The sequence below is a fragment of the Athene cunicularia genome (genome assembly GCF_003259725.1).
Source record: "Athene cunicularia isolate RWA chromosome 4 unlocalized genomic scaffold, athCun1 chr4_part1, whole genome shotgun sequence".
Classification (NCBI taxonomy): domain Eukaryota; kingdom Metazoa; phylum Chordata; class Aves; order Strigiformes; family Strigidae; genus Athene; species Athene cunicularia.
The window spans coordinates 35477303-35503019 of record NW_020799098.1 but is presented as its reverse complement, the minus strand read 5'-3'; the positions used below and the strand labels follow the sequence as shown (position 1 = coordinate 35503019).

At 38.9% G+C, this 25717-nt stretch overlaps 1 protein-coding gene across 3 annotated transcripts in view; it reads right to left on the bottom strand.

The window, feature by feature from the left end:
• Positions 1-17478: 17478 nt before the first annotated feature.
• The window catches only part of DCTD (dCMP deaminase), a 56644-nt gene continuing 48405 nt past the window's right edge, over positions 17479-25717 (bottom strand). For all 3 annotated transcript variants that reach the window (XM_026847250.1, XM_026847251.1, XM_026847248.1), the window contains 3 exons: positions 22358-22474; positions 20738-20834; positions 17479-18786 (listed from right to left, as the gene is read on the bottom strand). In XM_026847250.1, the coding sequence (XP_026703051.1) occupies positions 18708-18786; positions 20738-20834; positions 22358-22474 (293 nt within the window). In that variant the 3' untranslated portion in view covers positions 17479-18707. The remainder of the gene's footprint in view (positions 18787-20737; positions 20835-22357; positions 22475-25717) is intronic.

The window sequence follows — 25717 nt, the reverse complement described above, 5'->3', positions numbered from 1 at the left end:
TGATTAGTGTGCAGTATTGCATTTTAATAATTCAAATAAACCATGGAACATTATGATCTCTACAGCTAAGTAAATACTTGTTGCAACCTCAGCCTTGGAAAGCATCCTCCATTTCAGTAGAATTGTCTCTTTGCAGAAAGGAGCATTTTGAAACCACTGCTTGCTTTCACAAAGAGCAGCCCTGGCTGCTGCTGGTCTCCTCTGGTCTGTGCAGAGGAAAGAATCTATGTTTGTGAAGATCATCATCATGCAAGAACTGTAGTTAAGTGATCACTTGTTTGCTCTCTGTTGTACTCTAAGACCTGTGCAAGCAAGAAGATCCATCCTTATGCATTGTGCATTTAATTCCTTTCCTTTACTCTTCAGTCACTAAAATAGAATTTGGAATTGGAACCTAGACAGTGCCAACAAGAAACACTTCCTGTTCAGGCAGGAGTGACTCCAGGGCTTTTCATTTTTTAAATGGCCCTACAGGAACCTGATTTGAACACAGAGAATGTGAACTGCAGAAATTACTGGGGTAAGGTATTAACACTAGCCGTGATTTTCACTAGTTCTTCTTATAGCCAAAAGACAAACTGTAACAGAGAATGAAAGGACTATCCTTCCTCATTGAGATGAAGCACAGATGGCTTTGAGAGAGGCTTTGTAAAGGTCACTAGTAAAGGATGAGTGGATGAGGAGAAGAAGAAAGACTCAAGGACAGCGGAGGTAAAGAAATGCTACAATTTTGCAGGAATGAGTAGAGCCCTCCAGGAAAGAACAAGAAAAAATTAAAAGAGAAAATAGAGGACAGGATTTTTAAAAGTGTGATTACTCAAGGCCATTGGTTTCAGAGGGAGAAGATTTAGAAAATGTATTGCTTAGTCTAGCAAGTTCACTAGGAAAGGCTGTCAAACATGGATGTCAGCTACTTAAAAATACAGTTAGTATTGTTCAGCTGGACTAATGTATGGCACAGAAGGTCCCTGGACCTTCCTAGTCACTGGGAATTTTACAGACTACTTAAAAGGCATGAGGATTTCACATACTGTTTTGCCCTAAACACAACCTGTTGTGGCCACTGAGATTTAGATAGTAACAAAAGTGCAAATGCTCGAAAAGTGAATGAAAAGGTTTTCTCTTGCTGAGAATTTGAAGCATTTTATTTTTTCGCAGTTCTTATATGAATACGACAATGCAGAGGCTCATTTCTCTATTACCCACCTTGAAAGTATGTGTATTTTTGTTGGAAAATTCCACTGCTAAAAGTTTGGTGAGGCCATCTGCTCTATTTAGAGTGAAACAGTAAATACAAAGGACATTTTCTAATCTGCTAAATCATGTAACCTAAGGATCTCTCTACTGTTATGTATGTGGTTTTCTACAACCCTCAAAAGATAAGATTAGATTAGATGGAATATTATCAGAACTAGAATCACAAATGTATCACTAGAAAATGAAAGAAGTTGTCATCTATTAAAGTGCAACAAAACTACTAAACAAGAAAGGGATGACTGGCTACAATAAATCAAAGCTTAATAAGGTTTTCAATCTATGTGGGTTTTTATTTATAGCGGAGAACTGAATAGGCTAATATTTTTCATTGAGATTTGCATAAATATGTTCTTTTACTGTCTGCTAGGTCAAACAGAGCCCTGGTAGGTGCAGACAGAATTCCCCTGGCTTCTGGGAAGTCAAAGTAACCATGCTTCCGAGGAATATGTTGCTCTGACAAACAGCAGAGTCAAAAGTACTCTATGACAGGTAGAAAATTTGCATTTCCATTAGTGAGGCCTTTGTCAAGTGAAATCCCTAAAGGCAATCAAGAATGTGTGTGGAAGGAAAATGGAGTGTATTAATTTACCCCATCCCCCCAAAAAAAAATTTCACTGTATAGTTCAATGAAATGTAAGTTAAGATAAAAAGCAGAAGAAAAAGATTTACATTCCAGGAGGCCGTACAATAAACAGATATAGTGATTTATGCATGCTTTTGCCACAGGATAGCCCAGAAAATAAACGCTTTTAGATAGCTTGGCTGGCTGGTAATTTATGAAGGACTCAATTCTATCCTGCTCAAAATTAGCAGCTGCTCGAGTAATGCCATTAAGATGTACTGAGTTAGGGCACAGGAATCCAACTGAGTCTGCACCTGAGCCACTTTGCTCCTCTGAAAAACCTGTCTTAGATGCTCTACCACTTCCAAAAATGAGTCCAGTTTTTACTTTTTTTAAAGTTTATCAAAATATGGATACACTTTAAAGGATAGTGCTTCATCTTTTTGGCTGTCGTCTTTTAGAAATTAATTAAAATATTATTGATTTTAATGAGATTCCTGTTCTTTTATGCTGTGATCCCTGTTTTTCATGGATGAAATTCTTACTAGAAATTATCAGATCATCAGTGGAATTACAAATAAAATTATACTATCTAATGTGAATTAAAATGTCAGAAATTGGTCCTAAGTTTAATTTGGCCAGCCTTTAAAACACATTAATATTATCACAACTAACCCTGATCATTTTAGGATGTCTATATCCTGCATTAGGTCTTCATTTATAGTCGAGATACTCATCATCAAGGGTCACTTTATCTTGAGACCGATTGAATTAAATTCACAGATTTGGCATAAGGAATGCCCAAAGAAACATAATATTATTAGTTGATATTGAGTTCGCCAGATATGTTTGAGCATTTCAGGAGAACGTGCATCATAAAAACTAACTTAAGAACATACAGAATTAATGTTTTGAAATCTTGCTAGTTTATCACTGAGTTCTTGCCTGCCACAGCCCATCCCACCGAGAGCTGGCCCTTCCTCAGTATTATCTTCCCTCCTGTCACCCCTTCCTTTATTCTGGTGCACATGGCTGTACAGCATGTTAGCTGAACTTGTTGCAGTCCTTACCAAAATTTACTTTAGCTTATCTGCATTACTGTATCTGTGCAACACCAACCGTTTGCCTGGACTTTCAGATTCAGGTGTGGAAACAGGATCTCAGCTCCCAGGCATTCAGGGAGAATACTTCTGCATCTGTGTGCACTCTCCATAGCTTTAGGAGTACCTGCATTCTCTTTACCAAGTCAGCTAATGAAAGGACATTTCTTTCTCCAAGCAGTCTTTTCAGGAAGAGCTCAAATATTTACATGCTCCTTTTCATGCAAAACTCTCACAGGTTGACTCTATTGATCACAGCTCAGACAACTGTCAAATAAAATTATAGTAATTCTTGGATAGGTATTCTTCTAGTTTATTCCTCCTCCTGTATACAGTAATGTTGTACTGGCACGTGCCCCTGTTTGATGAGTGGTGCTTGTAAACTATTCCATCAAAAGACAATCCAAAAGCTTGTCCCCAACCAAATAGTCATATTGGAACAAACATTATGAGTTAACTGAGTTCAGAAGCATAAATCCTAATAATATATTCTCCTTCAATGGGATTTCTGCTCTAAAGTAATCTACCAGCTTTCAGAAAGTCTTTCCAGGAATAAATGAATAGGTTGTGTGACCATCGCACCCCCCAAAGGAAAATTGCAACCCTACTAGAGTGAGAGTGTATGTTCTGAGCTGCAAACATGTCCACAATGAAGCTGGGATTTTCAAGCATTAAGAAATATCTCCCCAAATGAATTAAAGAACTGAGAGACCATGCACACTGGATAGCATCCTATTTTCTATTTGTTCAGAAGTAGGTGTGAATTGCTTTCATTATGCTTTTATATAAAACAGTAGGTTTTAACAGGCTCTACTAAGTATTACTTTCTGGTTTGGGCTCTTTCTGCCTCTGCACTTATTTATTCCTGCCTCACTAACTTTATTGCTAGCAAAGTTTTTCAGCATTTCTTTCCTTTTTTCTCTCCCCTTTTTATACAGCAATAAATATTATTCAATTCAACAAATGCATACAAATGGTTTCCATTAGAATTTTAATCTACTCACAAAATGAAAGAAAAGCTTTGTATAAATCTTTTTAAATTACCAGAACATAAATTCAGACAGGGACATCTCCACCTAGGCTGAGCTGGGGAGTTCACAGCCTGCTGTCCTTGTTCATAAATTAATTGAGGTCTCTAGTTGCTGTAAATGAACAGTGCATCCTGCAAAAGATCATATCTGTCAAGATTGAAGATTGGTTTCTAGTAGAGTTTGCAAAAGTCAGTGCGCACAATGCTTTCATTATGTCTATGAGTATGGCTTCCCAACTGGAAAGAAATGTGTGTTTTGTTCTGTTGGGCCAAGATTTACAGAAAGCAATTTTCCTCCATGCTCCAGCTATGACAAACCTACTGAAAAATGTCATTTCATGACTTCTTTCATTCAGTCACCTTTTTACTGACAAATATATATTCTTTCTGCTCCATGTGTACGCACCAACTGTGACATTTAATGGCCAAGGAAGGTTAATCACAGGTGAGTACATATCCCTTTTGGATATTGCAAGCTATACTGCATTCACCGCCACTTTTCCATTATAAAGTAAGCATGGCTTTAGCTGGCTCACACAACTACCTGTTTTATATTACAAATTCATAAATTTTTTAAGAGGCTCGCTAAGATTCTGAGCACCAGCCAGCATACCCATGAATACCTCTTAGGTGTCTTAAATTACATTAAGGTTGTGACAGAGCGTGAAGAGAGTCAGAGGCAAGGTGGATATTATTGAGTCCTCAGTATCATTTTGCTTCTTCCCCTTTGACTTTGCACTGTGAATCTGCAGGGATGTGAGGGGTCTAGTAAAGAAAAGACAGAGCATCAGATCCCAGAGTTTGGGAAGAGAAGGTGATTTTGTTTTCATTTGTTTTTTTTTTCCCATCAGTGATGTATTTGACAATGGTGGCAGGGACACATAAACACCTGTTGGTAAGAGTTTAGAAATTAAAAGGAGGGTAGGACTGACCATACTAGCTCTTTACAAGAGTGAGTAGAATTGGTACTATTTCAATTTACAATAAGGGACTCAATTTAACTTACTTTACAATAAGGGACTAAAACTCAAACACAGCAGAAGCACACATTCCCTTCCTTGCCTCTGTCGCCTGTGCTGGCCCTGTAGAGGAAGCAGCCCCCAATCATCTTAATGCCAACATTTCACTCCTACCTCTCCTCTTTAAGAGAACAAAAATCTCCCTGTTTAGGTGACCTGAGTATTGCCCAACACCTGTGTGGCTGTTCTCTGGAAACAATAGAAAGCCATCATACCAACCCTTTTAAATGATGGGGAGACTGGCCACAACTACAAACACCAGTTGAAGAGAGATCTTGGACATCTCGGTACACAAAAGACTAGCAAGGCAGGGCTACAAGGGCACAGTATGGCATTTTGTTCTGTAAATACACACACAGCCTTTCAAAGAATGAAGATTATTTACGTGCTAAAAGTTAATGTGGCTGTTAATCTCTATTTAAAGGCTTCTGCCTTAGCCTAATAGTGCCAACTAGTTATGGTCCATGAAACAAAGGTGGCTGCCAGCCACAAGAGCCAAATATATACTAGAAATTAATTATTTACTTGGCAGGCTCAGCAGTCACTTTATTATCAAAGCAATTTGGGCAATTTAGCTGTTTTATTAAATACTCAGTAGTTCTGACCTGTGTCACACAGGTGAGATTTGGCATCCCCGTGTCATGATGCTGCCTCTTCCCACCATGAATCAGGAATACCATGCTGTCAAACTCTTCTCCAGGAAAAATACTTGCAGGTGCAAACATCAGCAGTTGTCCTGGTAGTCTAGTTTAGAAAATATTTAAAATAAGTATTTTAAATGTACATCTGCTCTGCGCTGGACTCACACAACAGGAGGGAAATTTCAGACTGGAAGTTTTTATTGCAAGAAATTACAGACTCTTGAAGATGTGGATTGCAGTGGAAACCCTGATAACAGGTTTACTGTAGCAGGGACAAGTTAATATGGTGTGAAACAAAATCCCTCCTAAGCAAATACTCATGTCAACATTTTCTGTTATATCAGCCTACACCTGATGTATACTAGCGTATAGGTATGTACATCACTCCACAGAACAGCAACAGAAAACTGAAAAGGAAAAAAGAGAGAGAAAAGAAGAAACCTTCAAGGACCTGTTAGTTTGGAACACAAATCAAACTGCAGAGATTCTTGTTCAATGATTATTTGGTCCCCAAAGCTGTTGCTGTTGTTGCTGTTACAGGCTGCAGTGATGCTATCAGAAAACAATTCCTCCAAATATTTAATTTTCCTCCTTCCTTTATTTTAACGTACTGTCCCTAGTTACATTCTTTTGAAGTGAGTAGTCCCTCCCTATAACTTCAAATATTTGGAAACATCTCAGTGCCATTTTAGGCATCATTTAATGAGATTACCCATTTCAAGTTTTCCCCTCATCCCTGGGTTCCTAATCATTGTTATGCCCTATCTGTATTACTCAAAGCAGAAACTGCCCTAGACAGGACCCTAACACCTAACAGAGTGCAGAACACCTAGCAGAACAGTCCTGTGAGGAAGGATAACTTCTCCTCAACAAACATAGTCCAATGCTTGTTTTTTTGAGCTACTGTGTCCCATTGCAAACTCATTTATTGTGTACTACTGACTAACTCTTACACTACTTAATAACTTTTTCCAAAATTTCTCCCTCTCAGGGTATTTTGGATGATTTTTCCCCAACTTCAGTAATTTTCTTTCTTGTGTCCAGGTGGAGAATGGCAGAAGAGTGGTTAAGGATTCTTGCAGTGAACTCAGCCTTGAGTGCAATTACCTGTGTGAGCCTGGAGCAAGACCCAATCCGCCCAACTATTCATTCATGCTGAGAAAGTCTAACACAGTTGAACATGATACCTTCCTCAGACACAACTGATGAGAGAAACTATCACACTTCAGACAAATTAGTCTCATGTACCACCTTGGTTAGTAAATGTTTGACCTTGATTTGTTCACAATCTAAGACAGGAAGGAAAAAAGTCCACGAAACTTAACAACACTCTTTCCCTCCCTGTTCCCTTTTCCTACTAGGGATCAGCTGTGAATAACTTTTCCCTGGTATTTACCTTCAGGTGACTAAAGTACATCCTAAATAGACCACACAAAACTGTAATCTAGAAACAACAAACTGTGATGCAGAATATCAACCAAACAGTAACTGCCTGAATTTACAGGAAAACAATTCTCATAAATGATGTTATATATTTGTTCATCAAATTGGGTGCAGGTTTAACACTGATTTGAAGTCTACAATGCTGATCCCCATTAGAGTCTCTAGCTAAATGGACCATATGTGTATTTGATTAGTTTGCAGACAGTTCCAATGGTCCAGAGAAGTCCCCTAATGAAGGTCTTGACAACCAAATGGATCAAAACCCCATCAGCTCAAATGACTGGCATCAATCCCTTCCCACCTTTGTTTTCAGCAACAGCGTCACATTAATTTCCATATTAATAACCAAGGATCTAATGACCACTATATCAGAGGTAATTATAGAGTAATGTACAAGTAAATAATTTTGGTTTTTACATTATTTTGGGGGGTTTTTTTAGATGGTAAATATATGTGACTATCACAACACTTATTACTAAGTTCTTGCTCAAGAGACCTAAGAGGAGACATGTAAGAGGAGAGCTAGCTCAACACAACTGGTGAATGTGTTTCTGTCCTATAAGCATTCTTATGAAGTGGCAGAGGAAGGAATTTGAGGATCTTGATTCCCAAAACATTGTCAAAATTAAGGAAGGGTGCTCTATGTGTGTATCCAAAGAGTATTAGAGGGATTTTTTGTCAAGAAACTGCATTTCTTTACGGCAATATTCCCACTATTGCTGTCTGAGTTGTTACAATAACCTCTACTTCACTGAAGCTTCCATCTGTAGTTTTCAACAGAAACAGGAGTCAGGAAGCCCAATTTAGGATATCAATCTACACCTTTACCAGTGCAGAAACACGGGCTGGAGCACCATCCCACTTCAGGAGCTCACATTAAACTGTGCTGGCAGCAGGACATAATACTGTACTGCTGGGCACGTGTTCTTATCAGCGCGGGTAAATTTGGAACAAAAATACTACAGAAAGATAAATCCTTTGAATACTGTACTGTTCTCATTTAAAAGCAGAGAAATATAGGATTTTAGTGCATTGCTGAAGTGACATGGAGAGACAGCTTTCATGTGACATGGAAGACTACACTAATCACCAGTGTCCAGCCCCTAGCAAGCAATTAATCTCTCTCTCAATCTACCTTTTAAATGAAAGGTTCCTGCTCTCTCTGAAGTTATTGGATTATATTCTGACAATAAAGTTAAATTACGCAAGGAGTATCTAGAATATTTCATCACAAAATCAATGTGCATTATTTTAAATCTTGCTTTCTTCCTCATAACTTGCATACACACATACTGATCTATGGAAGTTTGTGTTCAGTAAGAACACAATTTCAAAAAGCTGCTCCTGCTGCCTCAAGGAAAATACTGAAATATAGTCTAAGACAGAAATAATTCTATTTATCAATCATTTTTCTTCCTCACCTCTTTGCTATTTAGAATATTTGCATGAAAATGGGATCTTTATTTCCCAAGAGTTCATCAGCTTCTCCTGCTATGATATAATTTCCATGGATACCAATTGTTTGTGATGTTGCAAGTATATGACTAAAGCATAAGGAATAAGGAAGAGAAAAATCAACTGCTTTATTCTTTGGCTGTTTTTGAGTAACTCCATAAACAAAATGTAAAGCTTTATCTAATCAATTCATCATCCACACAGATAACCCACCCAGTCCCTCTTCCTTCCAATCCCTCTTGTCAAAAATGTCCCCACTTATTTAAATGTATTCAGTCTTTCAAATATTATCTGCTACTCAATGAGAACAAGACTCAGGAATTTAGAAGGTGACAAGAGAAAAAAGTCATTTTAATTCACAAATTTTTTTAAGCTAAACTTTAAAACTTGCTAATTCAGAAATTTAAATGGTAGATTTCTCCATTAAAAAATCTTGGTAAGGTATTGCTTTCAGTAGTATGACTAGCAACAAATAATTATAGGTGTAATTAAAAAATCTATTTAGTAAGGAGTGAAGAAATAACAAAGAAAACACAAAGTTTCAAAATGCATTGAATCAGTAGGTACAGCAATTTAATGCAGTGTGCTTGCACAACTACACAAGACTGAGTTGCTTCACAGTCTGATGTGGATTTTGATACCCGTGTCTTGTTAAAGATCATTTGAAGAATACGTTACCTTTGATTTAAAGCCATTTCTAATAACAAATTTTGGATTAACAACTGTTCTCATTTTGTAACTATACAAAAAATATTTTTCAGATATGTCCCAGGGATTTCAATTTAGCTCAGAAGAGAAATGACCAGAAGCAAACAGCAGAGTAGACAGAGAGAACTCTAGTCTCCATTCATCCAGGGACCCCTGATGTGACACGCAGGAAAGTCCTTGCAATATTTGGATGTAAAGGTAACATGCGTGACCTATAGAGATGCAGGAAGACAGTCATAACTATAAAGCCCTCACCATTATCTGTCTACCTCTTTTCAGTATCTCAAAGGCAAGCAGATGTTTCACAGGGAAGGAAACGCATACATACAAAGAGATCAAGAAACCTGGCCACAGACCAAGGCAGGGTTGGGAGCAGAGCTAGAGAGACGTCCCACAGGAGAGCACTAGCCACCGAGGCACAGTCCCGGGCCAAGGGTGGTCAGAGCATGGCAGCCAGGAGCACCAGGAATGTCTCACTCACTGTGTTTCTCCAAGCCCTAATAGCTTCTCCCCAGCATCTCTCAAGTCACTCCTTAGTTACACTTCACAAGCAAAATCAAGCTTCTCTGCTGGCAGCAGAAAGTCACTGAGCCTCTTGGAGTCTCTATTACTTTTGCTTTTATTTATCCCAGGCTCAGGCAGCACGCAGAGGGGCAACCACAAAAAGCTTCCCTGTAGCTTGCAGGCTCCTGCCTAGCGAACCCATTCATAAGCTGAGAAAAAATGGATGTTAACCCTCAGTACAGCCAGAGGGAGAGCGATTTAAAGTTTCCACGTCCTCCCTTCTGGTACAGAAGGTTCAGTGCAAATATCAGGCTGGGGTGATACACGTTGCCTGTTACTCAGCCCCCCGGGGCAGGGAGAGGGTCCAGCAATTTTGTAGTCTCCTTCCAAAAACTGAAATCCAAGGAATGTATACCCCACAGGGGCAAGGCTCAAAGTATGTATTTTCTGTTTGTTCTCTACTTCTAAGTAGCCTTAACGTTATCTCTGGGGTAGATACAAACTTTTTTTAAAAAAACCAACCCCTTTGCTCACCTGTCAAGTCTCATTGCCCGACATCACGGAGATCAATCTGCCTGCCTTAAACACAACTTCTGGCTCTTTTAAGAGGCTTCCCTTTTTAGATGTTGGTCTCCTAAGCTCCTCTCCACAGCCTGTCTCCCCTGCTGCATCCTTCAACAGATTTTTTCAAATCAGAACAGACAACCCATATAGGCAGACATGCTTTTTTGCAGTGCTCACTGCTCACATCTGACTGTTACTACCCAATCTGCCTGCATTCCTGGACAGCACAGCAGAGGAGTGGGGATGAGAGGTGTCTTCTACATGTGTATAAGCTTGGACTCTTTTTCTGTAGTCAGTAAAAATGACATGGGTGAGGAAACTCATAAACATTACTGCCAGATAGTTTTGAGCACCAAGACTGTAAGATTTCTGTCGGAGAAAAAATAAAGGGAAACCAAGAAAAGGCAAAAATCCCCAGATGTTATCAGAATTTGCCCTCTCTTTTGGAGATTTTTCCTTAGAAAGAAAACACTCTTGGGGGTGTGAATGCACAACCTGCTTTCTCTTGAATGCCAAATTCTCAGAAACATCATTCATCTTACTAGACATTCCTTCTCTGCCTGAGGTTCTGCATGCCCGATGCTGGTGGTTATGTCTTAACCTTAAAAAGTGGTTGAAATAAAACAAATATAGTGAAGCTCCAATACCACCCAGTTATTTCAACTTTTACAGGGAGTTACCCATTAGAGAAGACTGACCTGAAGCAGCTCTTTACTCTTCCCCAGTCCATTCTGCCCCGTCCCACACCCCCACCACCACACCCCCACCATGGGATATGTAAAAGAACACCTTAATTACATCAGTCTGAGCTAAAAATGCATTTAAAATCAATCCAGGAAATGAGCAGCCCCCACTTGAGGGCAGAATCTCAAATCAGAATATTTTTTACAGAGCTATAAAAACTGTGTTTTCAAAGACTTTGTCAGGAAGGTGTTATTTGAATGCCAGTAGGGATGTCAGGTTCTATCTCTTTATAGACCTCAGGTCAGGAAAGGATGTGAGCACATCATTAGCTTTAGCCCCACTGATTTAAAGGATAGTTAAGCATGTATTTTACATTCTGTCATGAACAGGAAATATGTAGTACTGTAGTCACCTTAGCTGCAAGGGGAATACATACACTTATACAGGCTACCTAGCTCACTGCAAAGGATGGTTACAGCTTTTCTTGTACTCTAAGCTATGATCAAGAGAAAAGGAACTGGCCAGAAGTGAACAATGGGATCAACCTATTAAGGTTTTTATTCAAACCAAATGTGTGAAGGTACCATTTTATTACGCCTCACGGCAAGAACCATCTCAGACATCAGTGACCTTTCTACAGGATTAAGTCAGTCCTAGGGAGTCTAGAATCCCAAAAGCCCAACCTCAAGGACATGTATCCTGCCAGCACTGACCTGGCTCACCTGTGCTCATGCAGCAGCAATTCTGACCAGGGAGATGAGTCAGCATGAGCAATGAGAGGAAGAGCAGCACGGACAGCGTATTTCCAGAGCCATCCTACCTTAACCAAAACCATGGTGTTGTCCCAGGAGAGGACATGTGTTCCCTGAGATGGAGATGCTCACCATGGCTTCCACTCCAATCCACACAACATGACCCTGGGGAGGCAGCTAGAGTGCTGCAACACCCCATATTTCAGGGAGGAGGAGTGGAAGGAGAAGAGACCCACAGCCCTGCCAGGTGAACAATGACCCATGCTGCTTCTGCCACGTTCATGCCACTTCTGTCATGCAGCCCTCTTGCTCACATCTCTGCAAATCCCTGGAGGAAGAGGCTGTGCAAGAGATGATGGGGCTGCAGGAAGACAGTGAGAGGATTGAAGAGAGCAGGGAGGGGAGGAGGCGGCAGCAGTCAAAACACACACCTGGAAATCACCAGGAGCCACTGTGCTGTGAAAGCTGTTGGCAAGTTTTATTTTTGGAGATACTGACTCTCTCAGTGGGATATAGTCACTCTCCCTCACAGTCCCTGGAGTAGAGGCTGTAGTCCAGCTGCATCAAGCCTAAACAGTAATTTTAGCATACTCCCATAACCTAACCACACAGGTGCTCTGCAGTGACTAGAAGCACTTCGAAGCCTACCAGTTTCAAAAGACAGTGACTCTAGTTAGCAGAAGAGAAACAGATTTCCAGCATACATGCTCTCTACCTACTTTGAAAGCTCCTTCAGTTTAGAACAGGGTTGTCTGACATGCTCAGGCTCTCTCTCTGCCCTCCTTCTTCCTTTTTTTTCTCCAAATCACAGGGAGGTTCTTTTCCTCCCTGTTTCCAGACAGCTTCCTTTGACCTTGAAGGGCCTGATAGGTAACAGACCTCTTGTGCAAACATATGCATCCTTTATCCCTCTCCCTTTCATCCTCATACTTCAACATGCCATCACAAATTTGTTTCCACACCTAACTAGCTTTTTTTTTTTTCCTTCTCTGGAAGATAGATAAGCAATGTTAACAGCAATGAGTAGATTCATATAGACTAAGGCATTCATTATATGGCTGTTTCTTACAGTGTAATGTCCCTAGTTGTCACAGAAACATTTCTTCCCCATGAGATGTAAAACCAGAAGGAAAAAATAGAATACCCATATCCAATATAATTAAGTACAGTCACCCTTGAAAAAGGGAATACATGGAATACAAAACGCTGGCATCTGAATGTGAAGCTCTTTAGCAAAACTTGTCAGTGCTTCAAGAAATAAATATGAAAACTGTACCACAAAACACTAGATGCATTATTATTAGTATCTTTAATAACAGTACAAATATTAAAGTGTCATATTGTTTACAACACAAAATTAAAATTTTAATTTTAATCAGTCCTGTTTACCCAGCAACATGCTGATTAGCAGAGTTGATTGAACAGTGGAGGAAAAAAACGCCACTCACAAGAAGATATGCCTCATAAAAGACTTGAGCGCAAGTCAACAAGCAGCAACAGCAGTTATACAGCCAACTAAAGAATGAACCCAAATCTCTGGCAAAACAAGACACAACTTATGCCACTGAAGCAATGATTTGAATATATTTCGTTTCCTCTCCTTTGGTGCAAGAAGCCCTTCTGAATATTTGCATGGCAGAATTGAAATACACATTAGCTTGAAACAATGAAGGAACAGGGAGGTAGAGAGCAAAGAAATCCCAGGAAACTGTAGGCAATTGCTTCTTTATTATGCATATTTTGCTGCTGGAGCACATTATTCTCATTCTCCTTAGGGCACCGTTTGTTAAGAGTGCAGTAAATAATGTCAACAACTAAAAAAAAAAAAAAATTGAGCTTGATGTGGATTTTTTTTGCCTCATATTTGGATGAGAGGGAGTGCTGACAGAGGCCAGATTTTCAAGCACAAACCTTGAAGCATACAAGACAAAGAGCAGTTTCCCATTCCAAACCCTACTCCTTAATTCCTCCTGAAAAAAATTTTAAAAATCAGGTAGAGACACAAATCACTGTAATTTCATTACCCTATCACACACATTTCTGTTTTAAGTGTTGCCCTTCTGCTGCACAGTTCACAGAACGATGGCGCCCTTCTTGTTCGCTATTCAGAGCGATCCGCAGGAGCACTCCCAGCCCTCCCGCTACAATTATCTTGTGGTGCCTTGCAGGCATGGAGCTGCCCAAGGCACCTTCCTCCTGGGATACCTCCTTAGCAGGAAAGGGATTCAAAGCCCAGCCACATCGGTGCCTTTGAAGCATTCAGACCACGTAAATCCACTGCTCCTGAAGAAGAGCAACCTTAGGAAGCAAACTGCAGCGATTAAGCTGCTCCAGGAAAAAAAAAAAAAAAAAAAAATATCAAATGCTGGTCCCTTCCATAGCCTGATTAATCACATGCTTCATTAAAGCTTTTGCTGCCATTTAACTGAGCTGTAAACGCCAGGAAGATGTTGGGTTTTTTTGAATGAGGCAGAGAGAGTTCACAAATATTTTATTTTCCCCTCTTTCCTCTTTTTCCCCCCATTTCCTTCAAGTCAGAAAAAGTAAACAGGTGAATTAATTGTAAAAGGAAGGGAATGTGGATTTAAAGGTTTCACATAGGGTTTCTTAGACAATCAGCTGTTTAATGCTTTTCTACCACGTGCCTTTCAGTAGTTCCCAAGGCTGAGAACACAGACCAGATTCAGACTAAGCACCTGAAAAAAGTTTTACCCCTCTGTTCTCAATTCAGAGAGATTTTAAAATGAGATAAACCCTGATTTTAAGGGAAGGGAGAGAGAAATCTTCTAAAAGAGGCTTTAGTGGTGTAAACTCTTTAAGCCACCACAACTGAAGAAGAAGAGTTGGTACCTCACACTTTCAGCCCTGTATTATATAAATCCTTTTCTTACCTACAACTGAGAAGAAACAGCTGCAAATAAATGGTCTTTCAGCTGCAGTCACTTCTGTACTCCATTCTTAAGTGCTCCCAGTGTAGCAGAAACCCAAGCCAACCCTGCTGGATTACTAGCGTAGTGCTCACTGCTCCTTCATGAGCCCCACACCACCCAACAGCAGCTTCCCGGCTCCCTGCAGCCCACCTGTACCCCACAGCCCCAGCTGCACCTCATAAACTTGTCCCAGGTCCCCAGGGGAGACCAAACCCTGTGTAATTGCTGCTTCAGGGCCATCAGGTGAGGCCTCTGTGCTTTGTCCCACCTCACTTGCATAAAGACTCCCACCACTCAGCTTCAGAGAGAAAAAGCCAAGAGTGACCAGTAAGAGTTTCTGTTTATTTTACTTAACAGCTTAAAATCCCTACAAGATTCATTTTGGTAGCTGATGAACTACTGCAGCTTCTGCAGTTATGCTCATAGAGCTTTCAGGCCAAGTGATGCACCGGAAGTGCTTTTACTGCCAATGTTATCATAGGCTAGTTTGGAAATCAGAACAATTGTACTGGTCACAGCATACTTTTTGTGAAAATATTCCTAATATACAAATAATAAAAGGCTCAGTCAGTGATGAAAGCCTCAAAAATGGAGATTATGCTCTTATTCAGTATACCAGCCTGTGAAACCACCCTTTCTTAAATGAAATTTATGTAAATAAGATTGCCAGTTCCTTGGGTTCTCTGACAGAATGAAATAATATTTAGAAGCAAAATCTAGGTGATGGCAGGATTTAAATTTAACCTTTAAGATAAAAGTTATATTGAACTGGATAGGATCACAGCATTTTATTTCAATGTGATTTCTTCCTCTAATTAATGCTCCTGAAGTAACTACTCCTGTCTTCAGCTTCCTGTGCTGTGTTTTTCAAGCAGTCCTTAAGGAAGCCTCAGCCTGCAGTCATCTCCCCTTCCACAGCAGGCTGGAGGGGTGCTTTAACACTGAAAGTGGTGCTGGTGGCCATGATGGGACCTGTGAAGCTTCATGTTGGTGAGCCATCAGGCTCAAAGAGTCAATGGTTCAAAGTCCAGCTATATTAATGGCTGGAGGAATGGGTTGATAGAAACATGATGAAGTCCTGCACCAGGAACAGAACAACTCCATGCTGGCTGGGTGCCCACTGGATGGAAGGCACCTGGGGAGAAAGGACCCAGGAATCCAGGTGAACAAGAGATGAAGTGCCTTTGCAACAAAGAAGGCTATCCACATCTCAGGCTCTACTAGAAAGTGTGTAGGCAACAGGTTAACAGCTCCTCTATTCAGTTTATGTAGGCCCACATCTGGAGTAGTGTCATCTTTGGGCTCCCCAGTATGAGACAGACCCTAAGATGGTGAGTGGATGGAGCACACAGTGCATGAGAAAGGATGAGAGCACGGCATCTGTTCAGCCTGCAGAAGAGAAGGCTAAAGGTGGGGGGAATCTAACTGCTGACTTCAGCTACCCGGTTACAGAGAGGACAGCGACTCTTTTCAGACATGTATAGCAAAAAGATGAGAGGGAACAGACATAAGCTGTAGCAATGGGAACTCTGACTGAAGAAAAAAGGAAAAGACACAGTGTGGGTGTCAGTCAAAAATTGGAGTGAATGACCAGAAGGGCTGCAGAATCTGTTCTTGGATGTACTCACCTGGACAAGGCCTGAGCAACTGGATGTAACTCACCGGTGCTTTCAAAAAGGGGTAAGATTAAACACTCTCTAGAGGTCCTTCCAAGCCCAAACGGTTCTATTCAACTTGAACCTGAGCTTCAGGAGGAGAAACACAGTTTATTATATTTACCTGTTTTATTTCCTCTAGTAATCTTTATTTGGAAGTCAAAGCACTATCTCCTGAACTATGAAAAAAAGCCAGAAGCATACAGATTTTGAGGCATGCACACAAAGTAAGGGTCAAACCTCTTTTAAGGTTTGCTCTAAAACATTAACCTCAAAGCACATGATCTCTCAAGAGTTGTGCATGTGCTTTTTCCCTTTCCATAAAGTTGCCCTGGAAATCAGAGAACCCACATACTAGCCTGAGACAACTGACAAATACTCTGAAAGCCTGTATATGTGGCTCTATCAGATCAAAAACTGGTCAGAAGAAATCTACAATCCTATCATATTCTCCAGTACTGCTCTGTTGTTACACAAGCAGGAAAGTCCTGGGGAAAAAAAGAGTCATTATAAAAAAAAGTACATTCCTAAAAACACCTGGACATTGGTTCAAAAACCTCCTGAGTTTTTATGCACATCATACATTCCCATTATCCAAGGCCTGACACAAAAATACTTAAAGTAACCAGAATCACGATACATACATCTTTTAAGTCTGAACTTAGATCAGCAATTATCTAGAAGAAAACAGCAATTTTGCTGCCAAAACCAAAAATTCTGCTTCTTCTCTCCCCTCTGTCCCATTGTAAGACCAGCATAACTCAAAATGCTTCTGCTTATTAATTCAGGCCAAAGAAAAAGATGTGCATAAGCTGTTCTAGTGACATTTTATTAAAGTAATTTTTCAGGTTTCACCCTCCCCCTCCACATATGTGCAAATTTCTTCTTCTGGCAGTAAGCCACAGACCAATTTTGAGGTGGAAAACAGTTGTAAGAAAAAAAAGAGAAAGTCAGAAATTACTTTATAAATGGACACATCTTATAATACTCTCTTTGACACATCTTATAATACTCTCAATGCTCTCTTTAGTAGCCAAATGGTTCATGAACATTACACTTTATGTAATGTCACAAATGCACAAAATATGCTTTGCATATGATTGCAAAAACAGCAGCACTTGGGAGCCAAGCACATGGCTTAATATTATAACAATGAGTCTACTTCAGTGTAGTAGATTTTAGTAAGACTTTAATAGTACTGGTATGAAGCCAAATTACAAAATGTCCCAAAATATGAAACAAAGCTTTTATAAAGAAAATAAAAGCTCATCGAAGTATAACCACATTTTAAAAAAAAACCCAACAACAATCATCAGTGTTATCTAAACAAAGCCATTAGGCATATTTAATTTTTAAAAATCAAATCAGAGAAAAGGAACTCAAATCTATTCCCAGATCTCAAGATAAAATTAAAAAGGGTATTATTTTAGGCAACATTGATGAAAATGAAGGTACTACACCAGCACTGGGAAAAAGCTAACACCATAATTACCTCTTTTGGCACAGATATGGATATGGGTTGACTATCTCCAATTTCTCTCAGAGGACAAAAAATGATTCAGTTACCTTGAATAAGGTTGATTTTAAGACTGAGCGATGTTGGATTGTCTAGAAACAGCTTAGACCAATAAAATAATTTCCTTCTACACATGAAAACCAACTCCAAATGAGTCCCAAAGGTAGAGAGAGAAAAGATTACTCCCTCAACCCCTCCAATTCCGGAGTCTGGAGGAAAACAAGGAAAGCACCTGTAAAGTTTGGTCTGGCATGGATCATTCTCAGAACAACTTCCTCTCTCATCCCTCCCCATGTATGAGAGTGTTAGACAGCAACTAGAAGAAAAATCAGTATTTCATTTGTTGGGTAACGCATGCAGAATACCACATTCTTAAAGCTGTATAACCTTTTAAATATTAGTGTTATGCTAGTTGGAAGATTAGTATTGGCATGAATAACATTTTTTGTCCTTCATAAGGGTCAACTATTTAGATCCACATATCCAGTAGAGAGATCAACATATATTAGTGTACTCAAATGTACTACTGGTTACAATAAGTACTACTGTTAAAGTGAGTCTAAAACAATGCTGACAGCCTATCAGAGCATGTGGTAATGAATACATCAAGAATGAGAACAGTCTTCTTTACATACATTACATTGTCTCATCTAAGTGTCTCAAGACTTTTTAAGCAGTTTTGATAAAGGCATTAAAAAAATTTAAGTAGATTTAGATTCCACATGACAAGATGAAGTGAGTGGGACATTTTTATGCCTTCGATTTCTTAGAAGTCTGCTTTAGCTACAGAAGCCATTAAAAAGTTGCAAGTAACTTCAAGATGAAAGGCATTAGCAGCTTTTTAAAAAGGATAATCACACTCTTCTAGAGACTTAATGAGACTTAATTCACAGAAGCTTTTGACTTGGTCTGCTGTTAATTGAATCAAAGTCGATGATGATCTTGTTACACTTTGGCTTGAATTCCCTAAAATAAAGAAAAATACAGATATTACTTAGTGACTAGTTAAAGCATTTTGCTTTCTTTAGCTCCAGATAAATTTTTGAAGGTATAAAAAAAAAAAAAAAACAACCTCTTCCTTGGATTCACATAGTTTTCATCTCTATGGGAGCCAATTATAGTGCACCACACTGAGAGAAACCTGGACAACAAAGACTAAGACAAAAAAGACACATGGGGTGGGTTAGCCTGTACATTCTTCGGCTATTGGAGTTCATAAATTACCCAGGAGTCAAAGGACTTTTAACAACTTAGCTGCAGGTGGTGGCATCATGTTACCAGGGCTGGGGTTTTGGTTCACATATATTTATGTATCAAATATTTTAAGTATATATTAACAGATATAGATACACATATATGTATACATAGATATATTTTAATATAATGTGTATGTATTGTATATACACTATATGCACATATGTATATATAGAAGATATTTGGAATGCATTTTGATAAATGCTTTGATCACTTTTCTCCTGCCAAGTTTTCAAAGAACGCTTTCAAACTTTGCCTCAGTATATTAAAATACTTTTTGTGCTAGGGGAATAGATCACATTATGCATCATACAGGGGAAAAACCAAACTAGTTAAGAGGGAATAATTTAAAAATTGTAACTTCAGAACTGTAAAATTAATACTGCCACAAAATGTTTCCTTTTATTATCATTAGAGCATCTGCTACAGCAATTAGCAAGGAAGGTATTTGGGGACCGAGCATATATTTTCCAGTCTACTAGTAAACAAAGGATTATGCAAATAGTGTGGATTTAGTGCCTAATTAAGCTCTGCAGATCAGTTCAAGAGATTCATTAAGTAACCACCTACATCCTTAACAATCAATACAAGAATGAGTAACAGTCAACACAGAAAACCACATGCTGCTGACCACAGAAACTCTAAATACTTTGTCCAGAACAGCAAACTGAAATGCAAGGAACACTTCTCACCCTGGAGAAGTTACAAGATTTGACTTGCAAGAGAATGATTTATGCTTCTTAGTCAAATACTCTTAGTAGACAGGAAATAGACTGAACGACTAAAACAGAATTTCAAGTACTGCTGGTTTTCATGGCTGTTTCTTAACCCAGTAGGTAGCTTTCATTCTAAAATTTTATGTCAGAATTGTTATGTTTGCAGATTTTTCGAAGTCTTTTTATTAATACTGTAAAACTTTTTAGAGTTGCAAAGACTTCAACTGCACAATTAGCCTCACCCACAGCATGTTACTGCTATCAAACTGGCTGTTGAACAGATTGTCTTTAGGTATCTCTGTCAGTGTCTTTAAAAACCCCACTCTTCAAACGTTTTCCAGATTCTCATTACTTTAAGTAGATATTCCAAGTTTTATCCTTTTCTCACAAGAAAAGCTGACCAAAGAAAACTGGACAGCTATAGGCACCAAGAATTACTTACTTAAGGGCACCTGGTTTGACACCTTTCCAAACTGACTGCAACAAAAAGATACTGAAGTTTCAATAAGGATCCACAAAATTTAAAAAAAAAAAATCAACCAGTCATTTCATGATTGTGATATAATTCAGGTTGTAAGGAACTTCAGGAGACCATCGAGTCTAACCTGCTCAAAGCAGGGTCAGCAATGACTCTCCTGAGTACAATGTAACAAATAACCATTACATTCACAATTTCACTTGCATTCCAGCAATGAAATGAGTATTCCAAATGGACCATGTTCTTATACAGACATTATGAAATTGAAATTTAACCATACACAATGCAAAAAGAACGGTGCAACAGTCTCTCAATCCGGTATCTTTTGCAGGCATACAGAGCAAGCCATCTACTGAATGAAATGCTGAGCACTACAAAGAAGAAAGATTTTTGCCTAAAGTGGGTCTCTTTCACACACCATTTTCTTCCTTTCCAAAATAAAACCAAAGTTAATCCAAAGTTCTCTTACCTGTATATAACACCCGCTAAATCGAACATCCGCCGTGCAGCTGTCATTTCCATAGTGTCATGATACTTGTCAGACATAAAAATAACTTCCTTTATGCCTAAAAAAGTCACATTGAAAAAATGTTAGAATTATACTGGGAAAAAAAAAATAATGTCTGGTGCACAAAATCAGAAAAGGCAGCATTCATCCACATGGTCTAGAACACCTTCGTACACCTCTACTTCCCAGAATACTATATATTGTACTTGAGGATAAGGCTATGTAAGGTAAAGCTGTTTTGGAAGACAGTTCTTTCAAAAATGTTGGAAAATGTTTTTGTCCACTTTCACCTAAGTTTAACTCAGAAAACCAGAACCAAAAACTCAAGCAAAACCACAAGATAGACTAGAAATTAAACATTTTTGCAAAAGTAATGGAAAACTTATCTTCCTACCTCTCTAAAATTCCTCACAAAGAATTTAAACCCCAAATCCTACTCCCCTTCCAAATGCATAGCTATAAAAGGATGTTTTTTTCTTTTGTTCTCTGTTTTATAACTCCCAGTCCCAGGTTCAATTCCTCATAAATGCATACTGTCTCAAATTGTTGAATGATCTATGCCTAAATTACTTAGGCAGAGGAGAAGCATAAAGGCTGACCCAAGAGAATTCACAAGCGTTTCAGAGCCTATCAACATCTTACTATATTTACCAAACAACATGAATATCAATACACCACAATTTAGTGCTGACCTAAGTGCAAAAGGAAAAGGATGAGTGACTACACTGAGAACAAGCAGCCAATCTACCTTGAAGATCATTTGATTTTGATTCTATAAATAAGATAATTGTAGCACAAATACAGCATATTATATTTGCCCTTCACCTCTATTCATTTCAAACTTTACTGACCAAAAGAACTGTTCTGTTTGCTACTTTCTTAGATTCCTGTGGCCATAAATGGTGAGAGAAACTCCCCAGAACAGCAATCCACGCTAGGATTGCAAGACTTTACTCAATGAGCAAAATACATGCTACCTTAAGCAGAGATTTTTACAGAACTGAAGCCTCCTGTAGATAACTGCCTAATCTGAAAAAAGGAGACATATTTAGGACAGCACACTTACTGCAGTGGCACAGATTTATAACAATTGTAATGAAAGACATAATTAAAGTAGGATCATAGAAGTCTTATGACATTTATGAGCAAAGATATTTTAAAATCTTCAAATATCTACCATGCATCACATTCAAATTAAAATTTCATGTATATACTCCCAACAGACCTTTTGTCATGCAGAAGTTTATTTCTTTCTGCCCTACTCTATTCAATGTGTCAGAGCACAGTAAAATTGACAGTAATTATATGCAAAGCCTGTGTTGTTCTTTGGCAGCTCCTGGTCTAAGAAGTTACAAACCTAAATGAGAAGCACGCTTAGAATCACAGAAGATGCAATTAGCACTGGAAAAATTTGGCACCATTCAGATGCAAAAACACCCCACAAGTAGCATCTTATGAAGTTGACAGTGCAATTAATTTAGATCTAACAGCAGCAATTTAACATCAAATACATCCGTGATAAGATACCAACGAGCAAGCAGCACTGCAACCCTGACAAATCAAGCTGGCACTACTCCTTACCTGCCTGGATGATGAGCTTTGCACATTCATTACATGGAAATAAGGCAACATACATGCTGCAGCCTTTCACATCAGCTGAGTTTTTGTTCATGATGGCATTCAATTCGGCATGGCACACTGATTTAAAAAAAAAAAAAAAGAAACAATTCATAATACCGTTCATTAAAATAAATCAGTCAAACTAAACCGAAAGTGTTACAGTATAACTGCTTACATCTTTTCAAAGGCAAATAGCTTGCACAGCTTGTCATAAAGGGCAGACAAAGAAATAAAAGCAGAAATACGAAGATCAATGAAGGTCAATTGTTCTGACCAGGCTGCCGATTAGTAATGATATCATTAAGCGCATTAGCATTGCCATTTGCTAACACCTATTGCAGGCAACAAAGCCGTAGGCTGTGGGCCAAGTAGTTGCAACCACCCTAAGTGAAGCAATATCTCACAGCTTCACAACTCTCTGGAGTATCTAATTGCTGGTATAAAACAGCTCATTTATGTGTTTACATGCACAGATAGGAACAGTCTTATGGCCATAAGAGCACGCTGTGCGCTCTTAAAAGGCAGGAGAATCGCAAAGTAAAACCGAGCAGCTCTGTCCTCTGGGTCTCAGAACGGCTCAGCACTGCTGCGTGATTCTCTCACCCCAAGAATACACAAGACACACTCAACCATAAAAATGTTCCCAGCTTTAATATTAAAGTGAGTTTACTGCTCATTAAAAGGTGCCAGACTTCCCAAGCAGGAAAACAAAGTCCTCTATGTCTCCACGGATTTGAGTTAGGCCAGGTATCAACAGACTACCCTGCCTCATTCCACCGTAACACAATACCTCTTTCTGGACAGATCGCACCTTAGGGTTTAAATTTTTATGCTTTACACATCAGCAGATTATCTAATGTGTTGCCAACACAGGTGAGAAGAGTGCAGTTTCTGTGTCATCCACCATGAACCTCTGAAAAAACACATTAAGATCTCCGCAAGAACTTCCTGTTTACTCCTAGAAATGACAGCAACTTGCATAATTTATTTACCTGCCTCCTAAGAAACTGCCTGCTGCCCTGACTTACTTCATAAACAGGTGCTCAAGTGTGGTGTGGGTCTGAGCTCATCTAGATGCCTGCATGTGCAGACAACATGAAGTTTTCCCACTGCTTGTTTTGAAGAACAGATTTTAAAAACCCCTCAGTTTTTCTCTCCCTTGCATACATGCAAAAATTAGGCAGAGTTTCATAGCACAAGTTCATAGTATATTTGCTATTATATACTGACCTCTGTGTGAATGATCTCACCACATGAAGAATAACCAAGGGCAGTGCCTTCAACATGAAGGAATCCTTGCTGAATGGAAATGTTTTCCGTGTGTGCTAAATGTCTACATGGAATTTTCTATATAACGGCTAATACCCTACAAATTTACAGCCTAACTTCCAGCACACAAGCTTTCCCATATAGACAAGTCACAAAGGACCAAACACATGCTAAAGAAAGCTCAGTATGGACTTCTGCAAGCAGTCCCCAGCAACACCATGACCATACTGTCCACATACCTTCTTGCAACCAGTAAAGGCTGAAACTAACGTAAAAAGTAGGAAATTAACAAAAAAAGAACCAACCAACCACCATCACATTAAGGTTTCTGTTACTACTATTATTATTGTTTCTGTTGCAAGTATAATTGGGTCACACTGTATTTTAAACATATGCCATTAAGTGTACAAGTTATATAATTACATGAATCTATACAAAATCCAGAAAATACATTTAAGTCCAAGTTCCATTACTGAGTTGAACTAATCTTATGTAGCCTTCACAATAAATAGTCAGAGAATTATTTTTCTGGGGTTACAGAGGATTGAGTGAAAAAGAGTGTCATTATTTCCTCAACGGGAACTAGGTTATGTCAACAGGACAGAAACATCACTTTTAAGTTCCTTTGAACAATATACTTATGTTCTAGGCAGCAGTCTAAAATATGGAAGGCCTCCAGGAAGAAGGATGAGGGAATGTTTTCAAAGGCTCACAGAACTAAAAAAACCCCAACCCTGATTCCTTCAGTAAATATTTTTCTTTCACTATAACTCAGAAATCTTCAGCCATAAAACCAGACAAGTTTCATTATTAGTACTACAAGTTTCCTTCCTGTGCTGATGAGAAAGAAAGGCTGTTTTGGCAGAATTCTACAAACTTTCAACAACAAACCTCTTCCTAAGCAAAAACAAGTTCAGGCCAAAAATAACTTATGGAAGATAATCAGCTGGAGCAAGGGAAAAGCAGAATTTTGCCTCCTGATCATCTTAACACAATATGAAGTTAAGAACAATTACAACTCTCCAGTGTGGAAAGAAGACACAGAGATGGTAATAAGGAAGAAACAGACTAATCATTCCAAGACAAAAAGAAGTTTGGTCTCCAACAAACCCAGCAGGCTTTCCTTTCAAAAACAAAAGGAGGTAGGTTTTTCATGCACATTGTAGTCTAACCAACTATTTCTTACTGCACTTACTGCAGAAAGCAGGACAGAACTGTAAGTCTGTACTGATTCCACAAGTCGTCTTTTCCTTCTAGTATTCTTTTTTTTTAGTCCACTGGGCTATTAAATACAAAGCCACTATGACTCAGTTGTTGGAACTTGGAAGAATATTCTGGAGATCTATCATGACATGTGTCTTTGCTTTATACATTTCCCTAGACATCTGCTACTGGCCCCTGTAAGGGATATTACACTAGAAGATCCTTAAGAAGGCACAAGCATCAGACAAATACTTTTAGGCTTTGTCTCATCACTCTCATTTCCCCTTTCTCATATTCCTCTCTCTCTGGCAGATAGGTATTGACTGTTAACTCATTTATAGACAAGATAGTCTATTATCCCCAGATTTTTCTTATAGACCTGCCCAGCATTGTACAGTGCATTCGTGAGGGACAGAAAACAAATCCAGGAGTCCAAAATCCCTCTTGGTAATAACTAAGTAGTTCACATTTGGGGTGTTACAAAGTTTTCTAACCTTTTAAGAGCTCCTACTCATAGTTAAATATTGTTCTCTCTCAGACAATAAGAAGCTAACTTAACCTTCCACAGGTGCACACTATTCAGAACTCTGAAAACTGTATATTTAAATAGACTAGTAAAACTAAGAATTTTTACAATACCCTATGTGTTTTGTTTTTTTTTTTAAATAATATTCATATATAGCCAATATAATATTAAGTCTGCAACACTGGTTTCCATTCTGGAAAACTGGCTTGAAAAGTATTCTCAAAAGGCTTCATTAGCTCAAGAAATAACCATGCAACAAGAAGATAGTGTGTGCTCTGACATTCCCACCACCTGCTACTATAATCACCGGGGTGGGGGGGGGG